Raw genomic sequence first — 14,609 nt, 5'->3', positions numbered from 1 at the left:
AGAGAATTATAAGCATAGGTGCAAAAATTGTATAAAAATATTAGCAAACAAAATCTAGATACATACAAAATGTAATATGTAACAAACAGCTGTATTTATTACAGGAATGTAAGTTTGTTTTAACTTTGAAAAAGCAATCAATATATTCAATTATATTAACAGATTGAAGAAGCTACATCATATCAGTGAGTACAAAAAAAGCATATAATAGTCAACATTCATTCCTGATTAAACAAATTAAAACAACCTCTTAGCAAAGAATGGAAATAGATGGGAACTCACTTAATATTATAAAGAGAATCTCAAAAAAACACTATAGTAAACTTGATACTTAAAGATGAAACAATTAAAACTTTCCCTTTAAGATCAACCACCTGCAAGACAAGGGTACCTGCAATCACGACTGCTATTCAGCATTGAACTGGAGGTTAGATAACAAGGACAATAAAGTAAGAACAAGAAAAGTTATAAAGATTGAAAAGGAAGACACAAAACTGTTATTTGCAAATGATGTGAGTGAAATACCTAGAAAGTAGAATCTACAGATCAATTGTTAGAATTAATAAAAATTTAAGCAAGGCTGCTGAATAGTTAATACACAGAAATCAACTGCATTTCTATACACCAGCAACAAACCGAAAATGAAATGCTTGAAAAGGAGATAACACTGACAGTAACATTAAGAAAAAATAGCATGTGTCCAGGAATAAATCTTATAAAAGATATGCGAAATCTCTAGGGGAAAATTGCTTCAATAAATGCAGCTGTCAGGTATCCATAAGGGAAAGCATGTTATTGGACCCTTACCACAAACCATACACAAAAATCAGTTCCAAGGGGATTAATGATCTTAAGGTAAAAAGATAAATCTAAAGAATGAGGAGTTAGCCTAAGGAAAAAGAGAGGGAAAAGCATAGATTTGTAGCTAAAATATGGCCTATGTATTATATTAAAAGCTTTTTCAAACAAATAAGAAAAAGATGGACATCCAGGGTGGTGGAGGGAGCAGTCAGTTCTTCTGACATTACTCGTAACGTTTTCAAAATTCGTGAGCAGGATTTTAAAACTCTAATTGTTACCTTATATTTTGCCGTTCTTGATCAACACATCTTATTTGTGATGCAAGCATTTTTTTGTGAATTTTAATTTCTTCGGTCCGTTTTTCCATAGCAGTGTGTAATTGCTGTTTTCTTTCTTCCAGAGAAAGAACTTCTTCTGCCTTACTGTGAAGCATTTCTCGAATACGTTTAACCTCAAGTTTTAAAAGATTGTCTTCTATCATCAAATCCTATCAACATAACAAAATCGTCAAATTTTGAAATAATCATTTGCGTATCCAAACCAAAATATGTTTCCTTTTTATTGCTACAAAAGTCAAACTTGAAAATATAACTTTTTCTAATTTGACCATTGACCAAGATATTAATTAGGGTTAAATTTAGATTGCTCTGAGTCATGACTGATTTTCCTTTTATTTTTATTTTAAGGAAAGGGTTTATGGTTATTCCAAGTCTTTTATTATTATTCAATTTTAAATTCAAGTTTACTAAAAAAATAAAAAGAAGAACTTATTCCTAAAATTGAAAGTTACAATGTCCAGCAAATATATGAAGCCCAATGGATGAGCATTTTTATATTCTAAACTAAATCTTACAAAATAATGTATAAATACATTTTATTAAAACAGTTCAGTCATGAGTAGAGTGCTGACACAAGATCACACTAATAGATCAATTTTCAGAATAGAAAGCCCAGAAAAAACACTCCAGAATATAAGATTTTACTAATTCAAAACAAAGCTTGTTAGCTGGAGAAAAGATTAGATCCCCATATCTCATATGTACAAAAAATAAATGCCAGATGAATGAAAGAACTTAATGTAAGAGATTAAACCAGTGCAGCCACTAGAAACAGTAAATATCTGTTTGATTTTTAGTGTGATGAAAGAGTTTCTAAGCATAAAAATTATACAGGGAAAAACACTTAAATATATAATGTTTAAAAAAAGTTTTTATGTCAAAAAAACTGAATAGAAATTTAAAGACAATGGGACAAATATTTATGAGTTAATATTTTAACATACGAAGATCTTTTGCCAAGCATTTTAAAAATATAAACCACCTGGGGACTTCCCTGGTGGCGCAGTGGATAAGACTCTGCGCTCCCAATGCAGGGGGCCCGGGTTCAATCCCTCATCAGGGAACTAGATCCCACATGTGTGCCACAACTAAGAGTTCACATACCACAACTAAGGAGCCCACGAGCCACAACTAAGGAGCCCGCCTGCCGCCACTAAGACCCAGCACAACCAAATAAATAAATAAACATATAAACCTCCTAATGGAAATATGGGCAAGAAAATGAACTAGAAATCCAAAAGAAAAATTATGGAACATAACATAATAGAAAAAAATGTTTAAACATTTTAATTGAAACATAAATATTTAAAATTTTATGTTTAAACATAAAATGTTTTAAAATGTCACCAATTTCTAAAGTGCAGACTAAAAACAATGAGATACCATGTTTGCCCATCAAATTAACAATAATTTTATAAATTATATTATCCAGCCCTGGTGGTGGTGAGTAAAATAGAATGCTTACACACTGCTGGTAGGAGTATTAACTGAACCCTCTAGAAGGCAATTTGGCTTGAAAATAGTTTCAAGACACCAAAAATATTCATTCTTTTTGAACCATAATTATACAGCTAGAAATTTAGCCTAAGGAGATACATGAACAACTGTACAACGAAATATGTGCACAGTACATGATAGCACCATTTAGAATAGCCAAACACTAGAAACACATATCCAAAAATAAGAGATGGTTAAATAAATTACGGTAACTTCATGCAATGGACTGTAGGAAGCCTTTAAAGATAATGTTTAGGAGATGTGTAATATACTTATAAATTTTTGAATACAATATATAAAGCCAATTTTCTTTAAAAGACTGAAAGAAAATAATATAATGTAACACTGTTTATCTTCTGTACAGTGATTATAGTGACTTATTTTCTTCTTTATAATTTGGTATTTAAAATTTTTCTACAATTAGCATGAAAATATGTGGTTTTTAATATTATATATACATATGATTTTATTGCACCTGTTTCAAAGCTTTGGCTTTATTAAGTTCTTTCTCTGATCTATCATTGAAGAGGTTTAGTTCATTTATTTTGGTCATGAGGGACTGTTTTTCATCACGATTTTTACTATTTGACTTCTTGATAAAGTAAAGATCATTCTGTAAAGAGGGAAAAAAAGGTACATAAATATATATTTTAAATAACAATATTAAATACATACTACTAAACATGACTTACGTTAAACTATATGCTCCATTAAATATTTATAATAATATAATATTATAAATCTCACCCTTCATGCTCTTATGTCTCTAATAGAATATACATGGATATTCACATAGAAGCATTTTCATTTTTATTATCTATTGATGTTTGGGTTCAGTTTGAGTTCAATAATTCTAGGAAATATTATGTATGATTACAGTTCAAACTGAATTATTAGGTGGTTGCCATTTATGGGGAGAAATGGGAGGGTGGAGTTCAAGCTTTGGTTAAATACATGGTTCACCCTCTGGAGTTCATTATTTGATTCAACCCAAGTCTCAGAAGGTAAAAACATTAACAGTCTGAGAAAGCATAGGGTCTTGGTTAACTACAAGCTCTGGAATCAGACAGCCTTAATTATATATTAGCCAACCAAACCCAGTGGGCAACATACTCTTCCTCAGTTTCCTCATTTCCAAAATGGAGATGATAACAATACCTACCTACCTGGGTTGTTGTGAGGGTTAAAGAATTTACTGTCAAAGAATATGTGCAACAATGTTTGACACATGGAAGTGTCTATTATTATTATTATTATTATTACATATATAATCACATACTGCTGGAGAGAAAAATGCTAGATAAGATCTAATTCCACTGAATGAATAAATGGGTCATACATACTCAGATATTAGTTTTCTATCTTCATACCAGTTTCTATCCTCCCTCCCACTCAGAACCAGAACAAGATTTGTTCCCTTTGTCCCCCCTTAGTCCCTCTTAGGGGACATAAAGCAAAAAGTTTCTATTGCCAAGATCTGTCTCCCTTCTCTCTCTCTCTTCCTCTCTCTCTCTTCCTCTGTCCCTTCCTTCTTCCCTCCCCTGCCCTTCTCCCTGCCTGTATTTCTCTGAACTATCAGGACTTAAGATTGAAGCAAGACATTAAGATTTTTTTTTCACATAAAGATGTGATTTCATAAAATTAACTTTTAAAATGAAATTTTTAATTTAAGGTAATTTTCAACCAGAAGAAATTTGTCTCTACTATTCAAAATAATAGATGGAGTGGCATGGGAAAGAGAATGCAGAATGACTTTACAATCTAATGCTACTACTGAGAAGAGAAAACCTTCATTAGAAGCTTAACTAGCTTTAATATCTTTAAAAATTCACTTGCATTTCTATTAATTTATTTACCTCTCTGTCAAAACCAGCTGGGATAGGTAGGCATAAGTACTAGCCTACTGCATAATGGACAGAGCCCCAGGGTAGCTAAAAGGAGGCACACTAGAACCATCCTCACACAGGAAAACAGACAATTCAGGCTAGGGTCAAAAAACATGTCCAGATATAAATGTCACTCTCCTATTATTCTGTAGCACTAATATTCTCATATTCTATGTAATTAAAACAATACCATTTATTGAGTACCTACTAAAAGCACTGTGTTAAGACATATATTGCTTCTAATTCTCCCAAATGCCCTAAAATAATATTAAATATTGTTTTCCATTTTAAAATGAGTAAACTAGGACTCAGAAAAGTTAAAATAGCAGTTAGTGGTGTAACCTTGACATTCAAAACCGGTTCTGCTCTTTTCCACTAAACCAAGGAAACAGTCTTTTAAAAATTTAATCAGGCTACAAACCACTCCAAACCAATATTTTGTCATGTTAATTTTTTTTCCCCCTAATTTAAAAAAGTAGTAGCTCCCTTTCACCTTTGTAGCCCTGAAGGAATTCAGGGCAATTCTTCTTAAAACCACTAGAGGACACTCATCACTAGCCTTTCCAGCTGTTTAACATTTAAAACCTTTGGAGTTCTCCCCCTATTCAGGTCCATGTTTTCACTCCTTCACTCTTATTTCCCAGTTAAACTTTAACATAGGTTTTATATTACATAGGTTCCCCTAACACAGGTTTTATATTGCCATAAACATTAAAGTACCTAAAGATGAAGAGCATTTTTACCGTATTAACAAAACTGAGTCATCTGAAATATGTAACTAAGTAAATATTTGAATAACAATAGATGACCAATAAAAGAGCAGCTGCTTTTAGATGCCACTTCAGAGATAAAAAGCAATCAAGTTATTATGGCTGATACATAGTAGAAAACTGGAATTTATCAATTTTTTAAATCATGTACTATTTAAGACTATTTTTAAGTCACATGGACCACGGATCAAATCCTAGCTGTAATCATGAACAAGTTACTTAATCTGTAAAACAAGTATTAATATCTTCATCACAAGGCATTTATAAGGATTAAATGAAATAAAAAACTAAAGGCATATACTTAGCATACAGTAAACGCATAATCAATGGTAATGTTACATTCTCATAGTCAGTATAGAAATATAAGCATTAGCTCATACATTTGTTATATATATGGGTAGCTTGGCAATTATCCTATCCAAAGTCAAGTCCTAGGAACATGTTGACTTAAAACAAAATGATGACTAGGATATTTGAAGCATAAAAAGTATTTTAACTAAGTTACATGAAGCTTCTTGATCTCTGTTTCCAAAAGGTTAAATGTAGATTTTTTCTCTTCCAATGTCTTTTGAAGTTCAACAGTTTTTGCTTCAAGGGCTTGTTTTTCTTCTGAGTTAATTTCTCCCTTTAACCGTGACATTCGGCATTCCACTTGTTGAATGTAAAAATCCTGTTACAGGTTTTAAAGATAAGTTAGTAAGGAGAAACAGTTAAAACCACTTCTATAAATGCAAAAACACTGTAAATACTTTCTTATGAATTTGGCCTGATGTCACCATTTACTAAAGTCACTTTCACCCTTCAGTGATTTATAGGATGAAATCCTTCTTACTGTAAGGGGAGAAAGAGGAAACTATTCTTCAACAACCAGAGTACATGATAATAACACAGAACTAGTCCGAAAATATAATAAAGCAGCTAGGTGGTCATTTATCATACTCCCATGAGGGAACATCAGTAAATCCACTGGATTTACATGGACATGGATTTTTTGAGGGTACATTTTCTAAGGAGTACAAAAAAAGAATCACAAACTGTTAGCCATGAAGGTCTCAAGTATGATGAACTTCTAAAGAATTATTCTGAAAATTATACTTTAGCGTCTAATTTTGAGAAACTAAGAACACATTAGATGGGGAAATTAAGATGTAGAGAGGGAGGACATTAAGAAATTAACATGAGACAGAATATATAAATAGAACAAAAAAGGAAAAAATTTAAAAACATTTTTTGGTCCGGGGGTGGGGGTGGGGATGGGGATGCCGATGTTTGCACAACATACAGTCTTAGGGGCTTGGGGTTTTTTTTGTTTGTTTGTTTGGTCACGCTGTGTGGCATGCGGGATCTTAGTGCCCTGATCAGGGATTGAACCCACACCACCTGCAGTGGAAGCGTGGAGTCTTAACCGCTGGACTGACAGGGAATTCCCAACATACAGTTTTTCTAGGTTTCAGACATCCCATTCCTTGTTTTGTTTTACTCCAGGTCCAATTGCTCCAGGTTCCTTTAAAGCATGTTTCCCTCACTAGAGCTGTCAATCCTCTTCTCTATTTATTTCAGATCAAGAAAAAAAATAGCTTTTAAGGCCCCCTCACCCTTCGCTGACCTAACATGATATCCCATCTTCAGCATCTGTCTATCCCCCCAACCCAAGAGTTCTTAGAATTCTTTGTTTTCTTAGGACACTGCAGTATCTTGACCATCACAATTATAACAAATCAATATGAAGACATTCATAAGAGTAACATCTACCTGATTGTACATAATTTCTTGCTGCTGTAAGGTTTCCAAGTCCAGTTTATGTAACCGATGGTTGAGGTGCTTTAGAGAAGAACGGGTTCCTTCAATTTCAGATACAACAGCTTTTTCTTTCATTGTCGCAGTCTGTAATTCCTGAACTTTCTTAAATAGCACATCCTTCACTATGCTCAACTGAACTTCTACTTCCTGATAATAAGAATAACAATGATTAATGAAATATAATACCTTGTAATGTTTTATTGCATGAATATTATAATTTGGGGGTCATAAATGAACCCTCATTTTAGCCCTTAAGAATATAAAGCCCTTCCCACAGTTTCAACAAATCCCCAACATTGCTTGTAGTCTACTCTAGTCTAGTAGACTAGAATAGTAGTTTTCTATTCCTGTGTCGTGCACCTTGATCTGTCATCTTAATTCTATCCTATGTCACCTTAGCCTTAGAACTTGACCATTCCACTGGTTTCCTTAGAACATAAAATATACTGAAGACACACAGCTTCTAAGCTCACAAAGTTTACTAAAGTCTTGAGAGTCTTTAGGGAAGAAATCTCCCACCTTCTTTTTGGCACTATCCAGTGGTGAGCAGATAAATGTTTAACCATCAGCTTTCTAGTAGATGGGAGGTTACGGGGAAGAGGCTGATCTCTATGATTATTTTATTCCCACTATGGCCAGTTTCAAGCTACTAACATGATTCCTCTAAAATGCAGAGCTAGGAAGAGATATGCCGTAGCAGACCATTATGCAGTATATCTACTAGACAGATTTAACAGATGTTAATAGTCTTAAGTAACCTTAAAAGCATAGATAACAGTAAAATGCAGTAAAATAATTTGGAAGTGATATGTGCTGAGTATATATTACTTTTATTTTTAATATAATTTATTTAATTGTAAGTCTATATAATTTGATTTTTAATAGTAGCTATATTTAGCAGCTGACTTAAAAAATTCCAGAATATTTAACTATCAGCTCTTGTGAGCTGGTGAGAGCTGGCCCCAACACACTACTGGCACTGTCACTATCCCTTACTCACACCTTGCCTGCAGTTGACTTCCCTACATGTGCAGCCCTCTAGGAAATAGAAACCAGTACCCCATTCCCACTTCTCCTTTCTCAGGAGGCAGGTCCGTCTTGATCTCACAGTGTCACATCAATGTATTCTAGGTTTCAAACAGATCTCCCATGCCAAGCTCTCTGTTGAAAGCTCTCATTTTAAAATGTTGAAATAATTTCCCTCTGTGTTCTTACACCCAGATAAGCATATTTCCCTTTGGCATCCAATGAACCTCAATATGAAACAAAAGAAGTCTGTGACTGGCACATTTAAATTTTCACAAATCAAGAAATATAATCTGATATAACCTTATAAAATACATTATTTTTCATATAATAGACAATTTTCACTGGGTTTAAGACCTTCTGAGACTGCTTGGCGGAGTTTTAAAGTCAGTGCTTGGTGGTGAATAACACAGCAAAACATATAGAGTTGAGATTTTTTTCAAACAAACAAAAAACCCCAATAACTACAAAAAGCAAGATTATGAACCCAGCCCTGCTACAGCACAATCAGTACACATGCTGCCAATCTTACTGTTTTCTAATTCAGCTAATTTCTTTAAAAATATCACTACTTTTTAATTATGTCTTCAGAAGGTGTATTTCATATAAACTTCACAGTCTTTACAGACTTCTAATAAGTTCTAATACTATCCCGTTCCATGTACTACAGAAAATCATGCTCTTAGGGGGAAAAAAATCCACAACTTTTTTTTTTTTTAATAATGTTGTATGATTTGGACTCAAATACCACTCAAGTCAAGATTGTTGCACGACTTCACTACTCAGGAATTTTAAACATACAACAGCACACTGAGGAAGCTGGATTCTATCCAAATATAAATGAAACCATACTTGATATAAGCCTCAGCAAATGGGGGATTTTACCACCATCTTCAGCTACCCCTCCTCTTCCCCCATCAAAAAAAAGAGTAAGGGCTTCCCTGGTGGCACAGTGGTTGAGAGTCCGCCTGCCGATGCAGGGGACACGAGTTCGTGCCCCGGTCTGGGAAGATCCCACATGCCGCGGAGCGGCTGGGCCCGTGAGCCATGGCCGCTGAGCCTGCGCGTCCGGAGCCTGTGCTCCGCAACGGGAGAGGCCACAACAGTGAGAGGCCCGCGTACCGCAAAAAAAAAAAAAAAAAAGTAAAAGCAGAAAGTAGTGCCTACAGTGATAGGTCACACAAATCATTTTGAAGTTTTCAAAGAGGGAACGGTGAACGAGCCTTTTCCAGTTCCTCAAAATTCGGCTTTAATTCTACCAGAATGCCAAAGAGGTTAAGCTAGAAGGGGTATGCCAGTGAAGTTAGTAAAAGTGTTAGCATTTAAAAGCCTGTTTACCAATAAATGGTGTCAGACTGGAAGAGGTTAAAGAGATAGCAGATGATGAAGAAATACATGCAATGAATGTAGACCACTAGGGGGAACTTGATCACAAACAAAAAAGATGATAATCAGGTGGAAATAAGTTATAAAACACGGGCATTTTTCAAGATGCATTTGCAATATAAGAACATATATACAGGGACTTCCCTGGTGGCGCAGTGGTTAAGAATCCACCTGCCAGTTCAGGGACACATGGGTTTGATCCCTGGTCCGGAAGATCCCACATGCTGCGGAGCAACTAAGCCTGTGCGCCACAACTACTGAGCCTGTGCTCTACAGACCATGAGCCTCAACTACTGAAGCCCGTGTGCCTAGAGCCCATGCTCCACAGCAAGAGAAGCCACTGCAATGAGAAACCCGAGCACCGCAATGAAGAGTAGCCCCTGCTCGCAGCAACTAGAGAAAGCCCACATGCAGCAACAAAGACCCAATGCAGCCAAAAAAAAAAAAAAAAAAAAAAAGAAAAGTATAGGAATGGCAAACAGGGACAGGGACACAGTAGGCATTGAGAAGACATGGAATTTAAGATAGAAGGGCTATACCTCTAAAAGAAGACAAAGTTAAATGCTGAAAGTGAAGCAAATGGAGAATTAGGAGCTGAAGATAAAAAGAGGTCCAACAACTCAACAATCTAATTACAAATGCAATCACCCCAGAAATCAGAGCCTCTTAAAAGACCTCCTTCTCCTCTGATCTCAAGAGTCTAATTTATTCACTATTACTAAATTTGCTGTGATTTTTTTAAAATTTATTTATTTTTGGCTGCGTTGGGTCTTCGTTGCAGTGCGCAGGCTTCTCATTGTGGTGGCTTCTCTTGCTGCGGAGCACCAGCTCTAGGCACGCAGGCTTCAGTAGTTGTGGTGCACAGGCTTAGCTGCTCCACGGCACGTGGGATCTTCCCGGGCCAGGGCTCGAACCTGTGTCCCCTGAATTGGTAGGCGGATTCTTAACTGCTGTGCCACCAGGGAAGCCCTGCTGTGATTTTTTTAAAAAAAAAGAAACTAAACTTACTTTCACACCTCTTTCTTCCTCCTTTAGCATGTCTTCCAAGTTGGTAGCTTTCTCCTCTACAGACGTAGTTTTCTCAGTTATCTGCTTTAATTTTTTTCTTACAATCTGATTATGATTTTTAATTTTGTGTAATCTATAGAGAATTTATAAGGAAAAAATAGAAAACATGTCTAAAACATATTTAATGCAAACACATAAGGAACAGTTTATCCTAAGATTTCTTCATATAACTTGAAAGTTTCTTTTGCCATAAATCTTTTTATTACCAATGTGTATTTAATAAGCCATAAAAATATTGCTCCTAAGCCTTTGTACTGAGAAACCCAGGAAAATTTTTTTAAGTTTAATAATTTAGTATTATTATAATAATTTAGCTATAATTTTACAGTTATTTAACCAAAAAATCAAATATTCAATAATTTTTCTAGAAATAGTCAAACACTATAAACATATTTAAATAACTTTTTTCTTACTTTGTTGTTTCTTCATTAATGTCCTTCTTTATTTTGGAAGTATTTTTCCTCAGAGCTTCTAAATCACTGGAACTTCTATTCACAGTGGCTTTTAAAGTATCTAGCTATTTATTAGTTAACAAAGAGAAATTAAATATTTACTCTATATCTTATAAATTAATATCATTTCTGAGAAGTTCTATTATGAATACATTAATTTCTAACCTACATCACAACCACAAACATAATAACCATGTTGCTGTAATACATATTTAACAATTTTTCTTTTTGATCTGATATTAAATTTTAAATAACTTGTAAATCCTGGCATATTATAGAGACCTACATATATGAGTTAAAAGTGCATAGAACAAAAGCTTCACAGCATTGTATGTGGCAATGATTTCTTCGATATGACACCAGAGGCACAGACAACAAAAGAAAAAGTAGACAAATTGGGCTTCGTTAAATTTAAAACTTTTGTACAACAAAAACAATAACAGAGTAAAATGGCAACCCAAAGAATGGCAGAAAATATTTGTGAATTATATATCTGATAAGGGATTAATATCCAGAATATATAGAGAACTTCTAAAACTCAACAACAACAACAACAACAACAAAAACCCAGCCTGACTCAAAAATGGGCAAAGACCTTGAATAGATATTTCTCTAAAGAAGAGATGCAAAAGGCAAATAAGCACATGAAAAGACATTCAACATCATTAATCATTAGGGAAATGCAAATCAAAACTACAGTGAAATACTACCTCACACCAATTAATACAGCTACTATCAAAAACCCCCAAAATAACAAGTATGGACCAGGATGTGGAGAAATTGGAACACTTGTGCACTGTTAGTGGGAATGTAAACTGGTACAGCCACTGTGGAAAACAGTATGGCAGTTCCTCAAGAAATTAAAAATATAATTACCATATGATCAGCAGTTCTGAAATAATTGTTCACCCATGTTCACAGCAGCATTATTCATAATAGCTAAAACATGGAAGCAACCCAAGGCTATTGACAGATGAATGGATAAGCAAAATGTGGTACATACACACAACAGAATAGTATTCAGCCTTAAAAAGGAACAAGATTTTGACATATACTATAACAGGGATGACCCTTGAGGACATTATGCTAAGTAAAATAAGTGAAATAGGCCAGTCACAAAAAGACAAATACTTTATGATTCCATTTATATGAGGCACTTAGAGTAGTCAAAATCACAGAGACAGAATGTAGAATGGTGGTTTCCAGGGGCTGGGAGGAGGGGGAAATGGGAAATTATTGTTTAATGGGTACAGAGTTTCAGCTTTACAAGAAAAGAGTTATGAAGATGAGTGATGGTGATAGTTGTAAAACATTAGGAATGTATTTAATACCACTGTATACCTGAAAACAGGTAAGATGGTAAATGTGTGTTATATTATATGTATTTCACCACAATAAAAAAATTTTGAGAAAAAAAAAAGAAGTACTCTTATATGCTACAGCTTGTATGAACCTTGAAAGCATTGTGTAAGTAAAAGAATCATGACACAAAATGCACCATATTGTATGATGTCCAAAATAGGCAAATCATAGAGACAGAAAGTAGATCAGGAGTTGCCAGGGCCTGGTAGGAGGGAAGAAAGGAAAGTGATTGCTAATGGGTATGGGATTTCTTTTTGAAAGACAAAAATACTCTAAAATTAGTGGTAATGGTTTCACAACTCTGTGAAATACTAAAAACCAATGAATTGTACACTTCAAAAGGGTGTATTTGATATGTGAATTCTATCTCAATAAGCAAATTATAAATGAATGAATACCTGCATTCTTTTCTGTAATTGGTTTAAACTTAAAAATTTTTGAGAATGAGCTATTAGCAGTGACATTTAATTTATGTAAGAAATTCACTTATTTTACTTTTTCAAGATCTTAATTATTTTCTTCAGACAGAAAAAAATCTTTCCGTCTTTATCAGGAATATAAAGTATAACAACTTATATAATAAAATGCTCTGCAATATTCCAGTTTCCCACCCAAATAGCAGTAACTTCAGATAACATGGCCTCAAGGCACAAATTTCATAAATATCCCTTTATTGCTAACTAAGGGGATTGCTAACTCTCCCTATGGAATAATCTAGTTGGCATGTATGCTCAAAAAAAAGAAAAGAACAAAGCAGGAGAATTTTATTCTCTCTTAGTCTGTTTAAAGACATTATACCACTACATTGTCCCACTACCACATTGAAATATTTTCTCTTAACAAGGTAAGAAACTGAACTTCAGCAGGTAGTTCCACCTAGAATTTGAGAGTTAAAACCACCATACACATGTAGCACTGGAAGGACACTTCAAGTTATCACCGATGTCAATAATTCATCTTCACATTTGCTCATTTGCCGGTTATCTTATAATTATGATTTCCAGCCTAGACCTTTCAGGAGCCTTTTGCCTTGGGTCACTTACAGAACACTATGTGTGACAGTCAAGTTGGGCACTGCACAACTCCAGGAGTAGCCCTTCACACCACCCGTGATGTGAATGACAGCCCCCTGTTGCCTTCATCCAAGCAAGGTCTCATTAGAGTATCCTAGAAGTGCCACAACATGAAGGGATGTAACAAAAAGAACTAGAAGGCAGTTTCTTAATCAAAGGAAAGGCTTTATGCTTATTTGTATAGTAAGTTGTTATAAACACACAAACCAGTCTTTTTAGTTGACATACCTCATCCTTCAGCTGAATTCTCTTAGTTTCATGACATTGATATTCCGTTCTACATTTTAAAACTTTACGATCAGCAACAGAAATTTTTTTCTCATACTCTGTGTTATTCCCAGTCTCACTTTCCAAAAACTTGATCTTTTCCTTCACCAAATTTTCTTTTTCTCTTATTTCCTGCTTTATCTTTGCTAATGCCTAGGATTTAAAATACATGTTAAATATATATTTAATATAACAAACAAAACTAAAACTAAAAGGAATTTAGTTTTTCTATAGCATTTATTTTACCAAAACTTAAGAAAATGTTTTTTAAAGACAGACTAATTTATATGAATAAAATAAAATATTAATATGCCACACACTAATGTCTATAAGCTCATTTTTTAAAGATCTCTGTATTTTATTTCATCCATCTGGTACTTTGCTGAAGGGATGAGAAAAATGTCAATTTTTCATCAACAAAAGGTGACATGTAAAAAATATAACAGTATTGAATAGTTTTCACATGGAAAGTTGGATTTCAATGAAATTTTCCAAATATTTCACAAGACCAGTTTCTTTCATTTTTTGAGAATTTTATTTTTGTTATTGATTTCAGTAGGAATGTCTTCATGCAGGCTTTTTGCTAGTCTTGGGGATACAAAATAACTAGAATATACAACGTGGTAACTGAGGTATGGACAAAGTATTAATACTATGGGAGCAAAGAGATAATGAAATCTACCCAAGAGAAATCATTAAAAGGCTTTACCTAAGAGCCTTCATTTGAATCGGGCCTAAAAAGATAAATGGGGATGCATAAATACTCTAACATGGTTAAGGTGCAGGGTGGGAGGGCGGGGATGGAATGGGGACATAATAAGAAAGGTTGGAGACAGATGATAGGGATTAGGCTGGAAAGGTAGAGGTTAAGGCCAAATGGTGA

At 34.3% G+C, this 14,609-nt stretch overlaps 1 protein-coding gene across 1 annotated transcript in view; it reads right to left on the bottom strand.

Annotated features, from left to right (window-relative positions):
* CCDC39 (coiled-coil domain 39 molecular ruler complex subunit) overlaps positions 1-14,609 on the bottom strand; it is a gene marked incomplete at both ends in the record, with an annotated part of 46,537 nt that overhangs the window by 19,565 nt on the left and 12,363 nt on the right. Inside the window, 7 exons of the mRNA XM_079705550.1 lie at positions 1,080-1,288; positions 3,112-3,249; positions 5,798-5,962; positions 7,045-7,239; positions 10,513-10,645; positions 10,986-11,089; positions 13,688-13,879. Coding sequence (XP_079561676.1) covers positions 1,080-1,288; positions 3,112-3,249; positions 5,798-5,962; positions 7,045-7,239; positions 10,513-10,645; positions 10,986-11,089; positions 13,688-13,879 — 1,136 coding nt within the window. The remainder of the gene's footprint in view (positions 1-1,079; positions 1,289-3,111; positions 3,250-5,797; positions 5,963-7,044; positions 7,240-10,512; positions 10,646-10,985; positions 11,090-13,687; positions 13,880-14,609) is intronic.

The sequence above is a fragment of the Hyperoodon ampullatus genome, assembly GCF_949752795.1.
Source record: "Hyperoodon ampullatus genome assembly, chromosome: 5".
Classification (NCBI taxonomy): Eukaryota; Metazoa; Chordata; class Mammalia; order Artiodactyla; family Ziphiidae; genus Hyperoodon; species Hyperoodon ampullatus.
Note: the sequence above shows the minus strand (reverse complement) of the source record. Positions and strands in the feature narration are given on the sequence as shown.